Below are 26,388 nucleotides of genomic sequence, written 5' to 3'. Positions count from 1 at the left end.
AAAAGCACTATACATACTCGGCCTGCAAGCCTTTCTTTCTCGGCCTCTGCAGTAATGTACCTACTATACAACTATCCCGGCCGCTGGCCGACAATGCGACCGTCTTTTGTTTTTAACGCGAGCTGCGGCTCGCGTCAGCAGATAAGCACAACAGGCCGACAAGACTAGTGTCCCACCAGCTTGATTTCTTGATTTTTTATTTCATTTCATGTCCTGTTTGAGAAAAGCACTATACAAGCCTCGGCCGGAACGTAGGGTGCTGGCCTCGCAACCCTATCCTGCCTCGCTACTTGGCCAGCAACCCCCTACTTCCCGGCTCTACAGTAATGTACTATTTTATATCCAAGACTAATAACTGTCTGTTGGACGCCCTGAAGACTCCGCGGACCAGTTCCTTTTGAGAAAGACACTACTGGCCCCTATACTACAAACATTACAAGTGCTACAATTCCACATAATTGTCACGTTGTGGTACGAGAAAGTTACCAATGAGTCGATTTATAGCACTTATAATTTTTGTGGTGAAGGGACCGGGTGCGAAACAAACGCATAGGACTATACTAAATTATCACATTAAAAACCGGTACAATTAAAAAAGTGTACCCTAACATAAGTATCGTAAACTCAGGTTTCTATAGTCTTAAGCGCTCATCAATAGTCCAAAGGAGGAGTTAACATTTTGGACAATTACAGAACTGCTAACGTTTAGGAGGTTCATCGTGCATTTTCTATTGGATTAGGCTGCAATGAACCTCCAGATGACGTTGGCAGTTCCGCAATTGTTCCAAATGTTAAAAGTCCGTTTGGACTATTGATGAACGCTGGGACTATAGAAACCTGAGTTTACGATACCCACTTTTTTATGCAACTAGTATGATAAAGTGGATACAAAAGTAAGGGAATCGACCGTACATGAGCATATTGCCAAGGATATATTCAAGTTGTCTGTTTTACAATCTCTAACCCATTTCAAAAGAACCTAACTAAACAGCAACTCTATAATCTACCAAAGAAGTTTTCTTCCTGGTAAAGGCTTTTGGAGATACCGTCATTTTGCTTTATATATTTGTACATCACACCACCGTGGCCTGTTCCCTTCTGGCCCGGCCGCGGACCGAGTCTCAGACGATATCGTGGCAGGAGTTGCCGTTGCCAGTCCTCGTCGTTTTGGTTGGCTGTGGTCGATTGCACATGTCGTTGCGAGATGGCGGGCAGTACATCACCTGTAGACAAACGGGGGATGTTTAACATTAAATGAATAAATATCACGGGAAACTTGATAACTTGACCTAGTTCCAAACTAAGCAAAGCTTGTGTTTTGGGTACTGGGCAACAGATGAGCATCCTTAAATGGATTAATACACATTAATCGCCCTAGAGTACACAATAAACAATAATTTAATTATTAATCTGAGACGTATACGTCCGCTGCTGGCACGCTCCCTTAGAATGAGAGGGCTTGTGCCTCAGTTCCCGCGCGGGCCCAGCGTGGATTAAAATAATGGAAAAAAAATAGCGGTGAAAGAAAGAAAGAAAGAAGACATTTATTCACTAACACAGAAGACACACAGCCCGGATTTGCACCCGCAATTGGCATTGGTCTCAAAAAGACAATGATTATTTTTATTTGTATTTTTTTCATAAAATAGGCGAATTTAAGACACCTATTTGAAGGATTTTGGTTTTAGTTGCGTTTTGAATTTTTTACCCTATTTAGAAGTTACCGGAATTATAGCTAACCAAAGTTGCCACGGCGTTAAAAACTACGTTTTTCGTTGCCCATCACAATTATTTTAAAAAACGTAGTGTCTTCTGTCACCTAGCAGTGTTAGAATTAGGCGGATTAGTTACAAAACGTTTATTTACGATGAAAGTCAAACAAAGTTCAAACATTATTTTGCAAATATACTCACGATCAATTAGTATTTTTTTACAAAAATGTTATCAAATTATTTAATAAACCTATTCTTCGAAATGGTTTTGGAATTAGACCACATGGTAAAAAAGTGATCAATGCCAATTACGGACGGCTAATCTGAAGGTCAAAATACCATATACGGGACTTGTAGTACTTGTGGGACTTGGGTAGACTACTCGTGACCACGGCAACTGTAACGTTGCCGAAACGTCGAGGTAGGTAAATATTATTTGTGTAAAAATAGCGTGATAGTTTAGTTTATTTTATTTATTCATTCAATACATCATTACATTATAATTTACATAAATGCCAGTTATAAATTCTTATCGTCAAAGGTATATAGTAAGTCCGTATATATGGTATTTTTGACTATGACTCACGAAAGTTTAAAACGTTATAATCTGAAGGTATTAGTGTTGGAAGAAATTAACCTAATAAAAATGCAACTGAACAGAACCTTCTCTTTTTACAATTTGAATAAAAAGCATCTGGAAGGCGGTCGAACTGGTGTCTCTAAAATTAAGTAAATTCAACGTCAACGTTGACATCTTGTCATTGCCAAACTCATGCATATTTATACCTTATTTATTGAAAGCGTAATATAATGTACCGAAATATGCCGTCTGCCCTTTCGAAGATTCATTACGTAGATCTGGATTTAGAGAGGCTCCTTAATTTCTATTGAAAGTTTGTTGTTAATAATTAGTAAGTTAATAAGCGTGAAATTATATGAATACTAGCTTTTACCCGCTGTAGCCTATGTGTTATTATAAGGATCTAGCTCTACATACCACATTTTATTTAAATATTTTATCTTTAGCGTGAAGGAATAACACACACACACACGCACACGCACACGCACACGCACACGCACACGCACACGCACACGCACACGCACACGCACACGCACACGCACACGCACACACACACACACACACGTACACACATACGTATTCTAAAACTGGACATGGCACGAAGTAACGGTGCGTGATATAAGTAAGATAGAAAAGTGAAATCAAAAGATCTACTCCCATTTTTTTTTATTAAAGTTCGAAAGTATAGGAAGATTAATCTAAATTTTACAACATTCTTCCTTATTTAATTCAATTTTTCGCCACCACACACCTCATGATTGATTGACTTCCATTTTCTTTTCCAACTTTCTTGGCTGGAGTAGCACCGTAAGTAGCCCATCGGATGAAAGAAAATATTTACTTCAATCGTAATTTCCTCATAAATTTAGACAATGGTTCAGTGTTTGTGGTTATTTTTGTGATTACACACTACGTTTCTCGATATTGATTCGTTGCTTTCCCTTTTTTAAAAGAAAATAATATGCAAAGTATTAATTAAATAACTGAAAATCTGAAGTACTTTGTTGAGAATCGAGAGTGGAATCGAATAAACTATACTTCAAAGTAGGTTGTAAGTGTTTTTTTAAATCCCTTTTTACTGTGGACTATCTAAAAATACGCCAATTAAATGTTTTAGCGAAGAATAGACCGTTAGAACAGACGTCGTTTCGCACAAAGTTTGGCACGGCACTCTAAATTGAATACGACCAGTTCCAGTAAAGTTCATAATATATAAAACTTAGATTATATACCACCATTCAAGCTCAAACGACGCAACTTAAGAACAGGTGTATCTTTTCTTCATATTATGGTAATAATAGATCTCTGATCAATCATTCTAGATATTACTTAATGCTGCGTATATAAGACTCCCACACAACACCGAAATGAGGAGCACTTAGAGGGTTGAACATCCGATTAATTACTCATCGAAAAAATCTTATTAGAGAAAGTGTGATCATAAAATAAAATTGAGAAAATCCTTTTTTTTTCAGGTATAAAACCCTAAAACAAGAGATACCTACTGGATTTAAATCACTTATTAAACACACTGCCAGTGTAATCATTGGTCAATAAATTCATGAAGCATAATTCTATGGAGTTCAAAAAGTCCGCTAAGTTGAAAACCACAGATGAACTAAATTTGGAAACTTCGAGATGCACGCAGGCGAAGAAGTTATGGGCTTATGACTGAAGTCAAACGCAAAGAAACACTTCATCTACCTTCTACTAATAAAGATAAAATTAATAGCTGTTTCCAAGTCCGCCGGTACACATAACTCAGGTTTACCACAAAATCTACTTACCATCTTGCTACCGTGCTGAATTAGATGACTCTAATAATAATAATGTTTTTGGAGATAGAGTAGCTTTAAATGGAAATATCTAAAACTAATATAACTATATTATTTTATTCCCAAATAGTAATTTTGAAATATCCTGCTTAGTTCAACTTCTATTGTTGGACTGTTTCGAATATGTGTAAACAAATCTCTCCCTCTCTTAATACTTTGATCTTTCACCATTTTTACATTAGCTTAAGCCAGGACTTAATTAACAACTTAAATGTACAGGGTAACTCATGAAATTACCCAAGCCGTAGCAAGGGAGATGAAACTAAATTTACTTGTTCATTAATAATAGACCCCATAGAAAGATCTGTTCTATAGAACCACGTCATCGATTTTAGTGAGATGAAGGAGAGCAGGGCTGTGCCACGCCGTGTGACGTATTTAGGCTGAGATGATGATTAAAGGTATTCGCGGTTTGTATCCCGTAGTAAATAATATCATCAATGTATACTTTATATCTGTGTGGCAGCCAGCATCGAGGCCAAATAAAATTATCATTCATAAGAGCCTGGAATCAAATTACAGGGCCTACAGGGCAAAGTTGCGGAAACTTGCCTAAACTTGAGCCTGCCTTTGTCGAAAGTAATGGTCTTGAGGTAGGTATCTGTCCCATTTAATTTTGTGTGCAAATCGCCACAAAAGGGGGATTTTGGTTAAGTTTTGAGAGGGCTTTCCGTGTACTTTAGGTTTTGTGTGATAGTTGATGGGGAACGATTGGGAATGCTCTACTTTTGATGCGAAATTGTTGAGGAGTGGAAACAAACGTTTTCATTTTAATATAAAGAAATTGGTACCTGGTTGAATAAAGTTTTAAGGAATGGCCATCCATATCAAAATTACCAAATTATTTTGTTAGGTAAATCTCGGAACTTTAAATCTCTATAAAACTGCGGTTTGTTGAGTGAATGCACAACTTCAACCATTACATCTAGATACAATGTAGTAAATAATCCTTTTCCGTCGTAATTTCTAGGAAACATGTAGGGAACGTTCATATTTGTCAAGCTATTTCAGTCAGACTCAATACCTATCAAGACAACAATAAAATGTCGTATCGAGAGATCTGGAGGCACGGTAGTGCCCCCGGCAAGTCGCGCAAAACAAAATCAATGGCACGGCGGCCGTACCATACTTTTCTCGAAGAATTCAGGCTATAATTATGGAGGGGGCAGCAGCGGAGGAGATGAATTATAATTGCGGATTTAATAATAATAAAATTTAATGATAAAAGAATACAAGTTTTACTTAAACTATCACGAATGGTTTCGTGTTGTCCTATAGGACCCGATTTAGGTGTCGAAAGGCCGCGAGTCACTGTGCACACTGGTTTTGTAATTAGTTCGAAACTGATTGCCTAATTCACTGTGTCGGCGACGTAGCGTGGTGACGTAGTGTCGTGACGTTGCGCCGTGACGTTGAGTTGTCGTACGAGGTGCTGACGCGATGACGTAGCGCTGTGTAGGGCCCGTGCCTAACACCTCCCCTCTAAGTCGAGCTACTATTTGCTAGGTTTAGTGCAAATGTAGCGGCTTTCTTCAGCTCTATATTATCTTGCTTGATATCGACTTTCGCTCTGGCTCGATGTTTTCGATATAGTATGAAGGCTGTTACACCTGCTCCGAATAGTATGATAAGGTACAATGGTAATGTAGTGTGGTAGAGGGTTGAAGATTGGATCGCATTTGTCTCGATCGGCTTTTCCATAGATATTTGTTGCTCGATAGCTTCAAGATTGCTCAAATTGATAGAGTTCATTCTCAACATGGGGCTAGATTGCTGGCTTCTGGTTTCTGGTTGTATTGACATTATTTTCAGTGGTTGGCCTCGGAGTTTGTTATTAATGTTTACTATAGTAAACTGTGAAGACTTGAGAGAGCAGTGTTGCGGGATAGTTGCGACGTAACTTCCGTTCAAAATGATATGTTGCTCCTGCTGGCAGTTGATTTGTACTTTAGTAGGATTTGGAAATGTTATGGCATAATGTTGATCGTCCAGCTCCAATAGAGCCTCCTTAGACAGAGAGATAGGCGTGGTTTTACACGTTCCATCTATCTCCTGTAAATGAATGAGTTTGTGAATACAGTCTCGCTCCGTACGAATCTGATGGCTGAGTTTTTGTTGGCAGATGTACCAGTCGCCGGATTTAGGGCATTCTGCCTCTACGTACACATATTCTTGAGGGTTGGTTGCTATGAAAGGATATGGAGGAATAAGGATGCGCCCGTATTTGTTTGGCAATGGGCATAACTTATAAAAATCAAATGAGCCTTGACAAATAATTGGTACTTTTAGGACAACTACTAAATCATTCTTAGAAAAATAAGAACCTACATTTATGAAGCTATAGTAATCTCTAGTATCTAAATCTAAGATTTGATCTTTGCTATATATCTCGTGCAATTTCCCAATCATGTCCTTTAGAGAACTTATACTTAAAATAGAGTGGTGCACATTACTTAACTTACTGAAAGCTAATATGTTTTCTATACGTAATAATTCGGTATATAAGTCGTTTATATTTTCACTAACGATATTAAACATTTGGGCAAGATGTGCATAATCCAGCAGTTTTCCATTGCTTAACATACTGTCATTCTTTAAATTTAATAAATCTTTACTTAAAATTTGCTGATTGGTATTCAATGCTGACAATATTTCTTATGTTCAACCATCCATTTTTTATTTAAGCTTATATGTTCATTAAAAGTTTTCGACAATTTTTCGTCATTGTTTTTTAGAATTTTGAGAGCATGATCATATCTAATGGCGTCATTATGGTCTAATTTGCCGCTTATGCTTTTAATACTGAACCTAAAGGATCTATAAGTCCTCGTCGCACTCTTTTGCTAGAGAAAGTACTCAACTGCGCCGAAACCTTATTGAGTTTAGCATACAAATATTTAATTTGGGATTGGAAGAAACGAAATGTATTATTTGCTAAGGAATTACTTGCGTTAGTAAGCTGTGTTTTGATGAGGTCAATGTCGTCATGTAATTTGCCAAGCTGAATGCTTTGCAAAAATGTGTGGTAGTGGGAAACGACTTTTGTTGGTCCATTTTAAAAGGCAGGATTCCAGGTCCATCATCGACTGCAAAGGTTTGTGGTCGGTTATAATTTTGAATTTACGACCAAAGAGGTAGGGTCTAAAATATTGAGTTGCCCACACAATCGCTAATAGTTCTTTCTCAATTGTGCTATAGTTTAATTCGCTGTCATTTAATGTACGGGACGCAAATGAAATAGGTTTATCGGAAGTTAAGGGTCCCTGCGAGAGGACGGCACCAAGGGCAACGTTAGAAGCATCTGTTCGAAGGATGAATTCTTTGGAAAAATCTGGGTACTGCAATATGGGGTCATTTATAAGCAAAGTCTTGCATTTCTCAAAACATTCTATATATTCCTGGTTAATGTTTACGCCTTTATTTTTCTTTAGGCACTGAGTTAAAGGTTTTGTTATGCGAGCAAAGTCCGGAATAAATTTCCTATAATAACCAAGTAGGCCTAAAAATTGCTTTATTTGCTTTGCAGTTCTTGGTAAGGGATATTTTTTTATAGCTGAAATTTTATCAGGATTGGGTTTTACGCCCTGTGGAGTAATTATATGCCCAAGATAAGGAGTTTCCTGTTTCATGAACTCTGACTTATCCATTTGGATTTTAAAATTCGATTCCCTTAGTCTTTGGAATATTTTTCCAGATTGATTATATGTTCCTGAAGGGAAGTGGAAAAGACTAATATATCGTCCAGATATACTAAACAGATAGAATTTTGTAATCCTTGTAATACGTTGTCCATTACGCGTTGGAATGTGGACGGGGAATTTTTTAAACCCATTGGCATGCGTAGAAATTCGTAATGACCATTTTCAACATTAAATCCAGTTTTATGAATGTCGGAAGGGTTCATCTCTACTTGGTAAAAGCCACTTGCCAAATCTAAGGTTGTAAAATATTGACATTTGCCTAGTTTATCTAGGATGTCTGATATGTTGGGGATGGGGTATTTATCATCTATTGTTTTTGAATTTAGCTTTCGAAAATCAACTACTAATCTCCACTTTACTTTTCCGGATGCGTCAGATTTTTTTGGGACTACCCAAATGGGTGCGCTCCAGGCTGATGTTGATGGTTGAATTATTCCCTGTTCTAACATTTTAGCTATTTGTGTTTTAACTTCCTGTCTGTGAATGTACGGATATCTATATGTCTTGCTATGAATAGGGACTTCATCTGTGGTTTTTATGTGGTGTTTTATTTGATTGGTAAATGTAAGAGGTTCATCCTCTATGTAAAATATGTCTGCGTATTTGGTACAAAGTTTCCTTAAGTTGAGTGTCTCCTCTGTATTTAAATGATCTGTGCGCAACCGAGATAACACGTGTTCAACTCGCGAAATTCGCTGTGAGTCATCACTGCGACGACACCTGGTCTCAGAATTAAATAACTCAGCGTTAACCGGCTCGGTTAGCGTGAATATTACATCATGTGGGAACGGATTGGTGATTTCGACAATACCTTTGTTATTGTTTGCGGTACTGATGCAATTACTTATAATGCAATTACAAAGTACTTGCCTTTCCACGAAAATGTCGCCGTTTTGGACATCTACTGGGGTTTCTACTAGTATGGAAGAATTTGCGGGTATTACGGATTCAAGTAAATTTATATTACCGGAGGTGTACATACATATCGGGTTTATAGCTTGTGGGGTTCTAAACTGTCGGGTTCCGTAATTTATCACGGCTTGCCATTGTTCTAGCAAATCACAGCCAATCAAACCATCAAAGTAGTCATGGAATTTATAAACGAATAATTTCAGCGGTTGATCACTATTAAATTCTGGAAAAGACGGGATCGTTATAGAGTAGTCATTGATTGTGGATGCATGTATGTTTGTCACAACAAATGGATCGTATTGTAGTGGATATTCGGTGTAAAATTGCTTGACAGCTTCGGGACTGATAAAAGATTTATTCGCGCCGGTATCAATAAGCAATTTTAAAGGTGGGTTCTGTATTTGTACATAGGGCAACTGTTGTTGATTTTGTGAATTAATTTCTATCCGGGTAAAGTTTTCGTAACATTCTTGCAAAAATTTTGAGGATCTTGGGTCTCAGCTACGGTGTCCGGTTCCTGAACTTGAGTTATCTGTTCGACATCATCGGAAGGTACATATAACTCCGGGATTGGTCGTAGTCATAGTCATAGTCAGCATAATAGTTGTTGTCAACGTAGCTTTCGTCAGAAAATAGGCATTCATGTAAATTTGTATTTGCATTGTTATTATTACGGTGTGGGTACTGATTCCAGTTTCTACTTGGGGCTAGAGTGCGGGCTACAGGATGACTAATACCGCTCATAGGTCTGGGGTAATTTTGATTCTGGTGGGGAAATATGGGTCTTTGGGGAATCTTAAACCCTGTGGACATGTTAGAACGAGGTAATGCTCGAAACATCTGCTGAGTCCTGGATGGGCCAGCCTGCTGTGGGTTAGTTTGAGGTCTAAAAAAATTAGTATTGTTATCAGGTCGCTGCTGCTGAAGATGCTGCGTGTTGTTATTGTATGGCCTCTGTGGAATGTTAGTGTTGAACTGTTGGAAAAATTGAGGTTTTTGCGCAATTTCGTAGTTTTTATTTTTGTTTTGTAAATACATTACATTGAGCTCTGCTTGTGCGTATTCGAGTGCTTGTTCCAGAGAACTAGGTTTCATACATCTAATGCGGGATCCTAAAGGTTCAGATAGGCCTCGTAAAAATGTTTGCAAAGCTAGATTCTTATATAACTCTCTTTTCGCTGATATGGTGGTTTCTACGGATTCGTGCAATTGAACGTAAGTTACTATGGTGCTCAGTAGGTGCTGACATTTTTCATAAAATACTTGGGGAGTATCACGACCTTGCGTCATCATAGACAAATCTGTATATAACGCAGTTTCATTTCTGCGGTCAGAGAAATTATTTATAAGTGATTCTCTAATCCCGGCCCAAGTGTCAGGAATGCCATTGGTGGCAAGGGTTCGCGCTGCGGAACCAGTTATTTTGTTTAAAATTCCATTTAATATGGATAAATTATTTAAATCATTCCCGGCACCTGGTTTCACATATGTCGTAATTATTTTATCACACAAATTAAGAAATCTAACCAAAACATTAGGATTACCATCGAACTCTGGTACTACTCTAAGGGCTTTAAAAATATCATCTATATCTACTTCTCCCATTTTCTCGTGTTCTGGTATACTACTTAAATTTCTAAAAGAATCGCTACGCGCGGTGCGCAGAACTTTTCGTTCGCACACCCGAGATCGGGCAGAAAGTGGGTGAAAAATTTTGGATATTGGGAAATACACAGGAATGCAACCAAACCCTATGTGTACTCACCACCACATTTCACGATGTCACTTTTCTTCCTCTTACTCAGGCGGCAAAATGGTCTCCTCGTCTGTGCTGCTCAGGTTCTTTGAAGAGCCAACGTGCACGTAGAACGTGATCAGGACGGATATCGATGTTAGATTTCGCGTACCGACTCGGCTCGACTCACGACTGCGCCAATTATGGAGGGGGCAGCAGCGGAGGAGATGAATTATAATTGCGGATTTAATAATAATAAAATTTAATGATAAAAGAATACAAGTTTTACTTAAACTATCACGAATGGTTTCGTGTTGTCCTATAGGACCCGATGTTAGGTGTCGAAAGGCCGCGAGTCACTGTGCACACTGGTTTTGTAATTAGTTCGAAACTGATTGCCTAATTCACTGTGTCGGCGACGTAGCGTGGTGACGTAGTGTCGTGACGTTGCGCCGTGACGTTGAGTTGTCGTACGAGGTGCTGACGCGATGACGTAGCGCTGTGTAGGGCCCGTGCCTAACACTATTTTCAAGATAACATAATATATCCTATCTAGTATTTTTAAATTATCAACTTCTACGTTTCATAAGATGCATGATATAGATCTAATTTGAGAAATCATCTTCAGATCTTTTCGCGACACAGCTGAGTGGCGGCATGCCTGTGTACATTAAGTCAGTGTTTCTGTATGTGTATCTATTTTATTAGCTAATAAACCATTCTTATTCTTATTCTTAATCTGCCAAGTACTGGTATTATGTATAAAAGTGACTTTTAAAAAAATAAGTTTTTCCGTACTCGACCATTCAAGTTTTAAAATACTGTTTAACTTTTTAACGACTGTCGGTGTGTGTGTGTGGGTATAATCGAATAACTTTTCACTTGCTTTTCACCTTCATAAATAAAAATTATTTCCTTAGATTAAAGAAAGGGGGAGGTTTAAAAAAAAGTAATAAAATAACTTTACTGACGGACCACGGGGCAAGTTTTCTAACAAATGAAAAAGGATTTTGGTCTATCATAATGTGACTAAAAAATATTCGACTTAGGTAGTCATAGTTTTTAACATGGAACATTTGTCAAAAATTAAATCCGATTTAGTGTACCTACGCATAATGCTATTAGTGCCTGGGCGGGCTAAAACTCGATACCTATCAAGCGTTTTCCCAGAGATAAGACCAAAGTAGATCGATTTATCCCCGAAAACCCCCACATACCATATTTCATCGAAATCTTTGGAGCCGTATCCGAGATAACACACAGAATTGCTCGTTTAAAGGCATTATAAATTAGTTGATTATTTAAAAATATATAGGCCGTGGTGGCCTAGTGGTTTGACCTATCGCCTCTCAAACAGAGGGTCGTGGTTTCAAACCCCGGCTCGCACCTCTGAGTTTTTCGAAATTCATGTGCGGAATTACATTTGAAATTTACCACGAGCTATGCGGTGAAGGAAAACATCGTGAGGAAACCTGCACAAACCTGCGAAGCAATTCAATGGTGCATGTGAAGTTCCCAATCCGCACTGGGCCCGCGTGGGAACTATGGCCCAAGCCCTCTTGTTCTGAGAGGAGGCCTGTGCCCAGCAGTGGGACGTATATAGGCTGGGATGATGATGATGATATATTTTTTATACAAATCAACGTATAGTTTTCTTTTAGTTTTCTTTTATTATATAAATCGAAATGTCACAATGACACAAACGTAAACAAGTATTTAATTCAAATAAGCTTAACGAGCGATTTTTTTATTATTTTTTTTATTTAGGATTCGTGCTGTCATCGTTCATCCACCATTACCTCTCATATTTCGTTTTCTAGAATTTTTTTACCGTACAACGGCAAAAACTACTAGACACTGGAAAAATTGTCCTCGAATGGACGGAGCCATATTTTTTTTAAAGAAACAACAACAAGCTTAACGAGCGTTTAAGATTAACGGGTTTATTAATCTTTGACAGCATCTCTCAAACAAGTTTCAATTCTCCAAACAGGTGTAAATGATTATATTAAAATTAATACCTTTCCTAATAGAATTACGACCCTTTTAATTCAACAGGTATTCCGGTCGTTTGGGTCAATTTAGTAAAACTCGACCCAAATTGTATCCCATAGAATGAATCAGGTACGTGCCTGGCATAATTATGTGTTAAATTAATGTTGGGGAGGAGATTTAAGGGCCGCTATTTATTCTTATTGGGGTGAATGGTGTTCCGGTGGAATTAGAGCTGTACAACAAGTTACGCTGTAGGTAAATATGTATTTTTATTTTATATAAAACAATGAATACAATAACTCTTTATCTAATATCACTATTATTTTGGCCAGGAGACGTCCACTATTGAACAGTCACCAGCATTAATATCTGCCACAGCGGAGCGTGCAAAAATATCTGACACGTCCTTTCGGCTCTAGAAATAGAGTCGTATCAGATATTTATGCACGCTTGTTGTGTCAGATATTGGTGCTGGTGACTGAACCATGGGTTCCCTCTTAGATGAACGACAAATTATACTAATTTATCAATTTATTCACAACACAAGATAAAATAATATGATAGGAAACAAAATTAATAAAAACTACATAAATATACCTAACTATAAAAAGAAAACACCATCTAAGAGGCCCTCCTGCAGCATAGACCCCAACACACTGGAGGCATTACCTCTCTGTACAGTCAGAGAAATTCGCTGGGAGAGGTAAGCGCCAGCTCTGGGGTCTCCTGAGGTCTCTATCAGACGGGACGGGACGACAAGGCCTCCATGAAGGCCCTCATATCAGCCGACCAGGGACCCATTGTCTCCACTGCGAGCGCCGCAAACTCATAGTCCCTTAAAAGAGAAGAGTATTTGCGGCGCTTGAGAACTTGGGCCTGGTCAGCTGCAGCCCCGGCTGGTGAGCGGGTTGCCTGAATATGGGACAAATTGCAATGTACATCTGCCGGTTGCCCGCTACTCTCGCTATGCCGTCAGTTCACTTAGTGGGAGGCTGCTTTGTCTACGGGTTCGTGGTCGCCACTCGAGGACCTTTCTTCCCCAACGGTTATCTGTTCTTCAAGCAATGTGGCCGTCTATTGCCACTTCAACCTGCATATTCTCCGAGCTATTTATGTTGATGACTTTAAAATGAACTAAAATAATTTCCTTGCTCACCCGCGACCTTACGATAGCTAAGCTTATGCAAAATATGCAAAAAAAAAAATAAAAAAAAAAAAAATATGCAAAAAATCAAGGTAGTTTTGAAGGACGGTTAAAAAATTTATTAATAATTTGTGGGTAGTTTTGTTTTGTTTCATAAAACGTATGGGGGTACTTGGGGAGTTACAGTGACAAGTTAAAACGGTGGTTGTGGTTCGTTAGTCTAACAACTGGTAGCATGGTGTACGGTTGTGTCACTCTGAAGATGAGCTCTGGTTGAGTTCGAAACGCGTCAGTGTAGTGTGGTGGTGGTGATAGATGGGTTTGTGTGATTTGTGTGTGTTCTTACAGTGTGGAGGTGGAGGAACTGCATGAACACGCACATTTTGCATAAGCTTAGCTATCGTAAGGTCGCGGGTGAGCAAGGAAATTATTTTAGTTCATTGATATGGACCTCCGCAAAGTAACGCCTGATTCAATAAATTGATGACTTTATTTTTTCGGTAAAAAAATATGGTCAATAATGTTTTTCCCTTAATTTCTTTCAAAACTTTCAAGGAAAACTTAACGCAATATCCTTCTAGCAATAGCGTCTTAATTTGATTGTCGTTGTGTATCCTTCTAGAAAAAGGTTCGGGTTATCAAAGTTCGCCATGCGCATTTTTCCGCGTAGTTAAGTTGTCAACGGACCTTACATCAGGACCGAATGAAAAAGAAAAAGGACAAAATGACATTTAGCACGGCATGTCCTTAGTGATTTAGTGTCTGGCTGTACTAAATCTAGGTTTCTAATGGTAATGTATTACTTTAACCGGGTGCGTATCCCGTCGCATAATTTTGTCACCTGTAGAACTCTATTTAGGTTAGGCTAAATAAGTTTTCTCAAACACGACATGAAATATTGACGTTGTTACAAATAATAGGCCGGGAAGTATCGCGCTGCAGGCGCTGCGCTGCGGTTCGGCTGCCAGCGCGTGGTCACTCTAGCGGCAAAGAGATTTCATACAACATTGCAGGTCGCTGACCGGCAATGCGACCGTTTTTTGTTTTAACGTGCGCTCCTCCGCGTGCCACAGCACCACCCCACCGCCCTTAACACCCCTCTTTTTGCGTCGGGGGTTAAATAAAATACAAATAGAAGACAAGGGGTAGCTTCCCAATAAAGTCGTCGTGATGGTTCACTAACTCATCTTCTTCAGCCAACAAAAATGATTATACATACTTATTTCCTTCACCGTCAAGCTCGTGGTAAATTTCAAATGTAATTTCGCACATGAATTTCGAAAAACTCAGAGGTGCGAGCCGGGGTTTGAACCCACGATCCTATGCTTGAGAGACCATAGGTAAAACCACTCGGCCACCGCGGCTTTTTTTAAACATAACTCTACGTCAAAATAAAATAAATAAATAAAAACAAGTTAAACCTATAACACAAAGTATTAAATTACATTACTTAACTTCTTATCTTAATTTAAGTATTGTACTTTTTCAAGAGTGTAGCCCGTTAGAACAAGAGCATAGCGAGTTGTCTTGAATTATTCATTTCATCTTTTTTCCGTAAATAATTGGTGTTGATTAAGGTAATAAAGGAGATGAGGATTTTTACTTGCCGAATCATTGCTGTTTTTCTTTCCTCTGAAACAGCTTGCTCATTAAATCAAAATCCAGGGTCTCCATTTTTTGGTAAGTACCTACGGGAAAGTCAGAGAAAAGTCAGGAGGAGTAGTCAGGAAAAGCAAGGGCGTGAATTTACAATGAGTCACGTATGTATACTTTGTTACCCTGCGTAAGTCATTCAAAAAACTGTTTACGGTTTATGCTAGTGCTGCATTCTTTCTTTAGACGACCAGATGGCCTAGTGGTAAGAGAACCTGACTACGAAGCTTGAGGTCCCGGGTTCGATTCCCGTGTCGGGGCAGATATTTGTAAGAAAAATACGAATGTTTGTTCTCGGGTCTTGGGTGTTTAATATGTATTTAAGTACGTATCTATCTATATAATTATATTTATCCGTTGCTTAGTACCCATAACACAAGCTTTGCAAAGCTTACTTTGTGACTAGGTCAATTGGTGTGAATTGTCCCGTGATATTTATTTAATCATTTATTTATTTATTTATTCTGACGGCGGAACATTGCAGTAATATTAAAAACTTATGTAAATAATTTATTCCCCTTTTTAACAGTGTAGATTTTCCTTATGTACAAAAAGAAGTTTTTACATCATTAGAGCAAGTTTAACGACTTGTCTCAGTGCTTCAACTAAACACATTCGGTCCAATAAGGAAAACAATTTTATGGGCCATTTCGTTAATTTATTTGCGCCAGTTAAGCTCTGAACTGAAGTCAGGCCAGCTAGGTAGATATTTCGTTTCTTGTAAAGAATACAATTGTTATTTGATGAGTGCCGACGAGTTGAAGTGGCAATGGGCAGGCCATATAGCATATAGCGGTTGGGGTCGAAAAGTTCTAGAATGGAGACCGCGGATCGGTAGCTATGTGCAACATAGGACGTCCACCAACGAGATGGACGGATGGCCTGGTTAACCCTTTACCAGGTCCCTTAGAACTAGCGTGTCTTTATACGTACTTTATATACTGTTACAACCGTATTTAACGCCTTGTAAAAAATGTATTTACGAAAGTCGGAGATGTTCCTTTAAACCAGAAATAAAAATGTGGGTTACGGTTATCCCATCGCCTGTCTAAGTAATTAACTGTCATACTCGATTTTGTCTTATTATATTCTTGATCAGGCGAAGGGATATATTCCTCCCACATCTTATTCTTCAGGGAAAGTCTTTAAAAGGAGATTTTACAGCTAGGTACATGAATTCGCTCTAGGTTGAACACAAAAACAGTTTTAATACTTACGCGAGTTTTTATGACACGACAAGACAATTTACCGGGCCATGGGAAGAATAGCTCCCGCACAGTTAAACTCTAATAAGGCCATGGGATAATGTCAACCCACATCCTAATTTTGGTCATACACAAAAATGCATGAATATTTAGCAATGTTTAAGCTTACATTACCTTTCAACACTCAAAATCTATAAAATATCAAGAAATTGTTCGATCTATGTACTTCTGTTTCATAGAAATTAAGCAAAGTGTTCCAATTTCTCCGTAGTTTACTGAAATTAGAGTTCAAGTGAATCTAAACGGCTGCCAAAGTGAATGAAGATAATAAAATACTATTTTCAGGGATCGACAAAATGTTTTGTAGGAGGTTTGGAGTTAAAACTTGACTACGGTAACCGATATAAGATGTGGGAGGAATATATCCCTTGACCTGGTAAAGGGTTAAGAGAAGTTTCCCTACCGGCCGCACGGTCGCGGTCGTGACATAAGCGCTCGCAGCCGTCCCCCCCCCCATGCCTTCCGCAACGACGTCCTATTTATATCGAGATAGCTGTAGGCTTTTCAAGATTTGGGCGGTTGAATTTTGGGTTTCGTTGTCCTCATATTATACGAAAAGCATTGCACAGAAATCAATGATATTTTACAATCGAGATATTCATTATATTTTCTATGCCTGTGGTTTTTTAGATTTTTGTAAAAATGCTTTATTAGTCCGTAATTCTCGTGTAAAGTTGACATCTTTTTTTTGTCGACTTTTGAGCTCCTGTGATTCTGATATTACTCATTTATATGAAAATCTGAAAAACCACAGGCATAGATAATTACGTCTAGTCCATACTTACAAAATGTCATCTATTTCTGTTGCCTAGTTTTCAAATGAGACCGGGACTACGTTTGTGTGGAGAATAAAACGAAGAGACTTCTCTTAAAGCCGCGGGTTCACGGTGGATGCAGGCCGACCAAGGCCCCATCACCTAGGCCACCACGGCTGTTACCGCTGTGTGTCGTGTGTGTGTGTGTGTGTGTGTGTTTTCTGCTTCTAACAACCTTTTTTACAGTTTTTTTAACAAAGAGCGAACAACAAAGGAAACCGTTTTCCATTAAATTTATTCACTCACGATCTAAAGATAAACCCTTTCATGTGAAATGTAAACACTTATAATTTTTATTGTAAACAACTCCAGATATTTATTTGTGCTATTAAATAAGATTTCATTTTTGAAGTGAACTGTTACGTTTTGCTAGACACACTAAGAAAAGGAAAAGAGATGATAGAAATTATAGAAATAGAAATAAGTCAATTATTCGTGACAATGATATCGTGTGCTCACCGATAGAGTGTAATTCTTTTCGACCTAACCAACATTTCTGCAAATACTCTTTGAACTACAGGTTGTCGTGTTTCAAATACTGATTTGTTTTGTTTATACGAGTAATATTTTTGAAGATAAAGCAAATATATAACTGTATGTAGGTATAACACGACCAAGCTAAGTTTGCACCTCGCTTAACAAGAACAGTTCAAAAATTTTAAATTCAACAAATAGGAGAAGAAAATTCGTAAAACGCGTATCGGCGACAAAGAATCAAAGCTGCTAGTAATCAAATTTTCGTCTCCTCTAGGGTTCCCTGGTCGAACCCATAATTCGATCAAATAATTCATAAAAAATTCGAATTTAAACTTTTTCATAATAGTGTTCTTTTTCACAGTCAATTAAATGGCTCAACCAGGGAACCCTCGTCCTATTTCTTGAATTAAAAAAAAAATGTACTGTTCTTGTAAAGTACGAGGTGTAAACTTAGCTTGGTCGTGTCGTGTTATACATAGGTAATTACTTATGCATCCAAAAATTTGTGTATTGTTATTATGAAACGAGCCACTCGTATTTCAATGCAAAAAAAGGAAATTAAGGGAATCGGAAAAATGTGTTTTTTTTTTTCATTAAAATTGTATACATACAATACAATACAATAACTCTTTACTGCACACCAACACATAGCAAGCAGTACAGAAAACAGGTATATACACAGAGACTTTCGTTCTTTTATTTTCATAGTTTCGTAGCTGACTGTATTACTCTGTCTCGAAAGTCCGACTCGCACTTGACTGGTTTTTCGTAAATCACTGCTTTTAGGCTTAATTATGTTGAAAATAATTTGATAGTAAACCAATTTGTCGTATCTTTAGATATTGCGTTACCGAAATCAAGATACGATAATCTAACCAGCCCATCTCGCAGTGTAATTTCAACCGTACTATTGGGGCTTCAAGTTCCATTATCCCGTGATATTGTTCGCGGCACGAAAAGAAGTAGTTAATTTGCGGACTATAGTAAGGTCACTTCTTACATGGAAACATAATTATTTGATTTTATCGCGTCTAGTAACTATGTGAGTTATACGACAAATAAAATGGTGTAATTTTGACAAGTCAAACCTGTGTTAAGCAGCCCGCAGACTTATACGTACAATTTCAAGTTGGCCAACTAAATTGCACTGTGTCAATAGACCAGGGGGCCTACCACGCTCTCTTAATACGATTCAGTTTAGGCTCTAAACCAGGGTTTCTCAAACTTTCGGCTCCACATACCCCTGTTAAAGTTTCCAGGTGACAGCGAACCCCTTAACTAATTAAATCCCCCCCCCCTCCCCTAACCTCCCAAAGAAAACAATAAAATTGACTGTTGAACGACGAAAACAGTCGCGCGCGCGCCACCATGTGTGCCGAACTTGCCTGCCAGTCATCACGCGACCATTACGTAAATCTTGTCGCGAACCCCCTGCCGTCGAATGGCGAACCCCTAGGGGTTCGCGTACCCCACTTTGCGAAACCCTGCTCTAAACTGAACTGCATCGCTATTTCGTACCTCGACGTTACTTTTGCGGTTCAATTCAAGCACGGTTCAGCGACAGCGATACAGACATTTTCATTCACTCACTTCAAGCGGTTTTCGTACCATAACGCTTAACTTGAGTGGGAATTGCATCGCTTCAGTGTCAAATTTAGCGATTCAGTATAAGTTACTCATTCTGTCAATTCGTTTGGAATTTTAAGTGGAATTTGAACTGTTAAACTTTTATTCAAGTTTTATAACTTTTCATAGGTTCTCACGACATTGTGCTTCTTAACTCCTCATTGATAAAACTAATTTTTCAGTGAGAAAAGAGACTCGCGGATTAGTGACAGCAAAACCATTTTATTTGTAATCAACACAACGGTTGCTAAGAACACGGAATGACATAGAGTTATGGTTTTCCACAATAAAGAGGTTTTAGTATACAATATTTGGTTTGCATATAGCGGCATCCCTTTCGCGACTTAGCGTTTCAGTTTTGGACCAGAGACAATATCGGTTTTTCATTCACTTGGAAACCAATGAGACTCAGCTCTGAGAAATAAACGTCGTGGTACCAATTTCGACGATTCAGTTTAGGTGCCTAAATTGAACTGCTCTGCGTTTGGATCGTTTATGAAAAAATCATGGTAGCCCCCCAGTAACTCAATGATAGCCCGCACAACTTATCCAACTAAATTACAACAGTATTGGTATTTAGTTGGCCAACTTGAAATCGTAAGTCTACGGCAGCTCTTAATATCTGGAACAGTGGAACGTACAAAAATATCTGACATGGACTACCGGCCCTAAAAATAGAGTCGCTTTGTTGTGTCATATGACAGATATAGATTACACTAGATTACGCAAATGCATCTACTTCGCGTGTCCGAACCCCGACCAAACGTCGGGGTTAGCCCCATACAAAGACTTACCGCTAACTGACTAATTATGACTAGTGACTGACTCGAGCCCCACGGCGCGGGCAGGCGGCGCATTTGAATCGATTTTGAGCGTACATCGGGGAATTCACATCGGTAATTCGCTCTTGAGACGTCACAGTAGATATAAAAAGTGACACGGTTGGTTTTCATACAGATTGAGGTGTTTGCGTTATCTAGTGTAATCTATATCTGTGTGTCATATATTAGCGCTGGTGACTGTACTAGGCTTTACCCGCAGCTTCGCGTAGGTAAACCAATGAATCTGGCAGTTGAATTGAAATACCTGGATTTTACTTAATTGACGAATAAATGTGATACCGTCTCTGTTTGTTTTGTTCGAATAGACGGAGACGGCATCACATTTATCCGTCAAATAAAATTAATCAATGGGTGTTGAAACAGCCTCTAAATCTAGCGCTGTGATTTAGAGATTTTATCCCGATCTCGTTGGTTCATCGGAATAAAATGTAGCCTTTCTATCGTTCCAACAACAAACTATTTGTGTACATACATTTATTTATTTATTTATTGATATAATTTACAATACTGGCTTACAGTTAGGACCAAAGTGCCCATAATGCTAGAATACAAAAACAAAAAATTAATACTCATAATTATTAACAACTATACAAAGAAAACAAACATATAACCATCGACAGTTGCTAAGCCTAAGCTAAGCTAAAAATACTTATTATCAATTTCTAAACAGGCATACGGTATCAACCAAACACCTAGCTTGTTAAAAAGGACATTATGTTATAGAGTAGCGTCTGCCACTTGTCAGCGAACACGTCAGTATTTTGGACCTCAGACACGAATGCATTCAGTAAGTAGCCCTAGCCGTCGGACAGCTTCTGGCTCGATGGGTTTTCAGCCCACCTAGTGTCGCAAATCAATTTCATCTAAATCCATTCAAATTGTAACAAACGCACATGCACACAAACTCACTCACACACGCACGCAGCACGTATTTTACTTAAAGTTGTGATAAGAGATGTTTTGTGTTTTATAAGCTTCGCACGCGTAAACTATTCGATGTTACAATTGAAATTCCGGGATTTTACAAAATTCCCGTGGGAAATCCCAAAATTTACATCGTAATCTTCATTGAGGTGTTGTGTTAAGAACAACTATCGCGTGGGAATATTGGAATAATAGTAGCCTATGTGTTATTTCAGACATCCAGCTATCTATATACCAAATTTCATGACTATAATAAGCCCAGCATAATCTGACGCACGGCAATGAATGGGTAAAGAGCTTTACAGACTGCAATGCAGGATAATGAATAGATTTCTTTTTCCCTGAATGGCAACACTGGCATAGATAATAGATCGCTCGTTTTTGGCTCGAAATTCGAACTTGTGATTTTATTTTGCTTAATATACAAAATGTACACACCCAATATCATATTTTCTCAAGTTTTTCGCGATTTCCAAGGTCAAAGAATCGAATTGCTTTAAAATTCCAGAGAAATAATGCGTTGTTTGGGAGAAACGTGTCAAAATGGTGTTGTAGAGCGCCATCCTGCTCTGTCCCGTTTTTTTGTCCCGTTCTGGCGGTTCACTTTTATATTATAGATACTTCCAACGGCACCCTAAGGGAAGCAATTTGAAAATTGTGTTAAGAACCAGTAATTGAGTGTTTCGAGTCACCGATAAAATCTTAATTTGTTGCAAAAGACCGCTTATTTCAGCCTGTACCTCCTTTACATTGTTTTATGAATGGTTTTTAGAGTTCAGCACTTTAAAAGGAAAAATGCAATCCTTATGGAATCACTTTGTAGTCCGCATGTCTGACGGTTTGTTATCTGTCAAGACTCCTTTGTTCAGGTTCAGGTATCAAACTGAAATTAATATCAAAACTCAAGCTTGCTACCTCTTGCAACAGTAAAAAATCAAACTTCTAAATCAACGGAATAATGATTACCTAGTCATTAAAAAAGGTGTTTCCAAACAAAGAAAAAGAAAATTATAATATAGAAAAGAGACAGATATAGATAGTTATTTCTTTAGTGTTTTAATTTTTTTAATTGTTATTGTTTTATCAGATAATTAGTCATTTACTGGCTTATACTTTTTTCACTGGCTTTTCAAAATAACATACGATAATAATGCATGTTACAAAATTATGTAGTAATATCCCGCTAGAGTAGGATGCCCACCAACGAGATAGACAAAGCCGCTGGTTGGCTGGCCAACCGAAGCAGCTGGAGGTCTAGGGGGAGGCCTATGTCCAGCAGTGGACGTCCTACGGCTGATATAATGGTGATGATGGATCATCATCATTGATTGATAAACCGCTCCGCTTGTATCTCCGCTAATCGCTTCGTAAATGCCTCGACCTGACCTACCCAATCCAGCGGCGCCCGCGGCTGCATTCTGGATTTGATTACGTCATACAATGAATGCCGACTTGACTTTAATTGGATACCGTATTGTTCTACTTAAAAGCCGGAATAACTTCGTGAAATGAAAATGTAATTTTATCGTGGTCTTACAAACTGCCTCAACAGTCCAAAATTACTTTCAAATTTTGTGATTTGTGTAATTTCACATTAAAACCCGGCCAAGAGCGTTCCGTAGCCATTACGAAAAAAATAAGTAATATTTTTTCTAAGAATTTCGTATTTTATACGAAATCTTCCAAGTTTAGGTATATTTTATACCTTAGGCTGCTATTTACCCTTAAACTACTAATAATTCTTAAGCAAACTTAGCCGTTATAGTTTTCCTTGGAAGTTTGATAAACTTACTACCATTCTGAATTTTTTCAAAATTTTCCACCCACCGGTTTAGATTTTAGAGGGGGGACGCTCGATTTTAATGAAAATTTGCACTTTAAAGTTGAATATTTTGCAAACAAGTTAAGTTAAGTTACAAGTTTGGACGAGACAAAAAAATCACCCCCACTTTACGTCTATGGGAGGTACACTAAAAAAAATATTTTTGAAATTTTTATTGTACCATTTTGTCGGCATAGTTTACATACATATTCGTGCAAAATTACAGCTTTCTAGCATTGATAGTCCCAGAGCAAAGCCGCGGACGGACGGACAGACAGACAGACAGACATGGCGAAACTATAAGGGTTCCGTTTTTGCCATTTTGGCTCCGGAACCCTAAAAAGGGTTTTAAATGGTGATTCTTTTATTTCATATTAGTCACAGATATGTATTTTCCATTACAGTTGCGGCGCATTTCATTTACTTATGTCCTTTTACATTATTCCAGTCAAATTTTTCCAGTAGCAAGATTTGCCGAGCTGCAATGGTAGCAAAGTCGAGCACCGCAATGTCAAGCTACGGGAGTGATTTTAGGCACTTGTCCCACCGCCGACGATGAGCGAGAAGCGAGTAAAGCGAGTAACTAGAAACGAGTGGGCGAGCAGCGAGAAGCGAGTGTAGTTTTGTCGCTCGGTTGCAAGCGAGTGTTCGCGTGCGGCGGGCGATTACTCGCTCCACTCGACTGGCTCGTGCGGGGCGGCCGCCGAGTTGACATCGCTGAGCGAGTATCTATAGCTCAGCGAGTTTTATAGCTCTTGTCGCTGCGACAAAAGATGTAAGAGCGAGTTCTCGCCTAAAGTGTGAACAGCCAGCGATCAACTATTAATATACGTGTCTCTTTTACTCACACAGGATCTTATATCTTTTGTTCGTTTCTTGAGCGAGAAAATAGTCGATAGCCAATCGTTTCCTCGCTGGCGGTGAGACAAGTGCCTTACTGGATGAATGTAAACAGTGTCTCATGTCTATCAATGACATTTTTTTACAGAAGGTGACATGCTCTAAGTAATGCCTTTAACCTCTTTATCGCCACAAAACAAACGTGGGGTCGTGCTCTGTACGCCACAGAAAAACCAGCGACAAATCAACTTGATTTTTAATTCCATTGCAGAAGGATTATTTTCGAGTTGGATATTGGTCATGTACAGATGACCGTGGCGTGTGAGGCATTCCATTGGTTGTCAGTTATCACGGCTACATGACTGGGGTGGTGAAGAGATTATTTTTTGAACAACCAATGCGCTGTAAAATTCAAAACAAAAAATGCACAACTTATTGGGGAATTTTCATCTGTGCTCTAAAACGTCGGAACACCACACCCTCCGGCCAGAAGTTGGAGCGCAGGAACATCTGTATTTAATCGAATTATGCCAAACGATACTATGCAATACGAAATTATGCCAAAAAAAGTTAAGTCGTAAAAGTGTCCGTGGTGTTCTTACCTTTCTGAACGCCACCCTGAAGTTCTCGGACAGAAACGCGTAGAGGACCGGGTTGACGCAACTGTTCATGTACGCCAACACGTGTGACACTATCTGCGCAGTGACAGTGAAGTAGTTGATGCTGTAGGCATCTAGTGCTTTCACTAGCAGGATTATCTGAAACAAAGATGTACACAAAATCTTAATTTGAATTAATTTGTCACAAAAATTTACTAGATCTTTGTGCCGTTTCGGGTGTTTTGTTTCCAAAATACTTCAATAAAAACTATAAAATAAAAATGAAAATTAAATGACAAAAACAAGTCTATTAGTCTAAAACTTGATTGATCTTCAAATCAGCAGTCGAGACCCGTTCAAAATCGTGACCGGTTCAAAAAATCTCAGTAATAGGGCTCGACAGTTGAAGTTTAGGTAAGTTCCAGAGTTCTGGACTATAATTATTAATTACTCTGGTTTTTTGAATTTTTCGTGTTTTTTTAATAGCCTAAATAGTGTGTCACCCATTACTAGGCCACCACGGCTTTTAGTATTTATTTAATTTTAATTGAATTATTTTAATATCGAGCAAAAAAACGGCAAAAAAATCACGTTTGTAGTAGGGGGGGGGGGGGGTTTAAATATTTTTTGGATGTTTTATGTATGTAATTTGTTTTATGATCTCGTCCTTAGGATAAATAATTCCTTGACAAAACTGATTTCTTGTCAATTTCATGAAATCTCATCTTTTTAAATGTTTCTTCTGCTTCTGATAAAGTTTCGCAATTAATTGATTTTTCACACCTCAATGAACTAAAATAATTTCCTTGCTCACCCGCGACCTTACGATAGCTAAGCTTATGCAAAATATGCGTGTTCATGCAGTTCCTCCACCTCCACACTGTAAGAACACACACAAATCACACAAACCCATCTATCACCACCACCACACTACACTGACGCGTTTCGAACTCAAACAGAGCTCATCTTCAGAGTGACACAACCGTACACCATGCTACCAGTTGTTGACTTGACACCAATTGACCTAGTCCCAAATACACGACAATCAGTCTAGGCCGTAAATGATTATACTGTAAATTTAATATTTCATTATATTTATTTTATACATTAAGTTTAGCACTCATTAAGTTAGACTCAAACAACTGGTAGCATGGTGTACGGTTGTGTCACTCTGAAGATGAGCTCTGTTTGAGTTCGAAACGCGTCAGTGTAGTGTGGTGGTGGTGATAGATGGGTTTGTGTGATTTGTGTGTGTTCTTACAGTGTGGAGGTGGAGGAACTGCATGAACACGCATATTTTGCATAAGCTTAGCTATCGTAAGGTCGCGGGTGAGCAAGGAAATTATTTTAGTTCATTGATATGGACCTCCGCAAGGTAACGCCTGATTCAATAAATTATTTTCACACCTCTCCTTTCAAGGCTTTTCGAAGTGTTTTATTGCAAATGCCATTTTTTGAAGTTGATAATTGTAAAGCCACGCCATTCTCTATGCTGGTTGTTCTTTAATAATATTTAGAATTATTTTTTTAAAGTTGTATGAGCCACTCGGGAGCTAAATTATTTTCATCTTGGGCGCTAAAACTTGAATCCCATTACGCTTAGGATTCTACTTTAGAATCCTTCGCTACATTCGGGATTCAATTTACGCCCTCGCCGTAAATACACCATTTTGCTTCCTTGTGACACAAATAACTATTTTGTCTCCTGGATTTTCTGTATTTGCCCGGATATTTTCTTTTTCGCCCTCCTTTTCATCGTCTGTCAAATCGTTGCTGTATATGTCTGTTCAGCTACCTAGACAAAGCGCCGTTGATACAATGCTTGAATCATCTGTCATTGATGTAAAGGCCTTTGATGATGACATTGACGACAGTTTTAATGGAAATCTTAGTGCGGATGATTCGTGGTGA

The 26,388-nt window shown here is 38.4% G+C and overlaps 1 protein-coding gene across 3 annotated transcripts in view; it reads right to left on the bottom strand.

Annotated features, from left to right (window-relative positions):
• Positions 1-664: 664 nt before the first annotated feature.
• AstA-R1 (allatostatin A receptor 1) overlaps positions 665-26,388 on the bottom strand; it is a 162,165-nt gene continuing 136,441 nt past the window's right edge. For all 3 annotated transcript variants that reach the window (XM_074088858.1, XM_074088859.1, XM_074088860.1), the window contains exons 3-4: positions 24,481-24,636; positions 665-1,223 (exon numbers count right to left, since the gene is read on the bottom strand). In XM_074088858.1, coding sequence (XP_073944959.1) covers positions 1,122-1,223; positions 24,481-24,636 — 258 coding nt within the window. In that variant the 3' untranslated portion in view covers positions 665-1,121. The remainder of the gene's footprint in view (positions 1,224-24,480; positions 24,637-26,388) is intronic.

The sequence above is a fragment of the Choristoneura fumiferana genome, chromosome 6, assembly GCF_025370935.1.
Source record: "Choristoneura fumiferana chromosome 6, NRCan_CFum_1, whole genome shotgun sequence".
Taxonomy (NCBI): domain Eukaryota; kingdom Metazoa; phylum Arthropoda; class Insecta; order Lepidoptera; family Tortricidae; genus Choristoneura; species Choristoneura fumiferana.
Note: the sequence above shows the minus strand (reverse complement) of the source record. Positions and strands in the feature narration are given on the sequence as shown.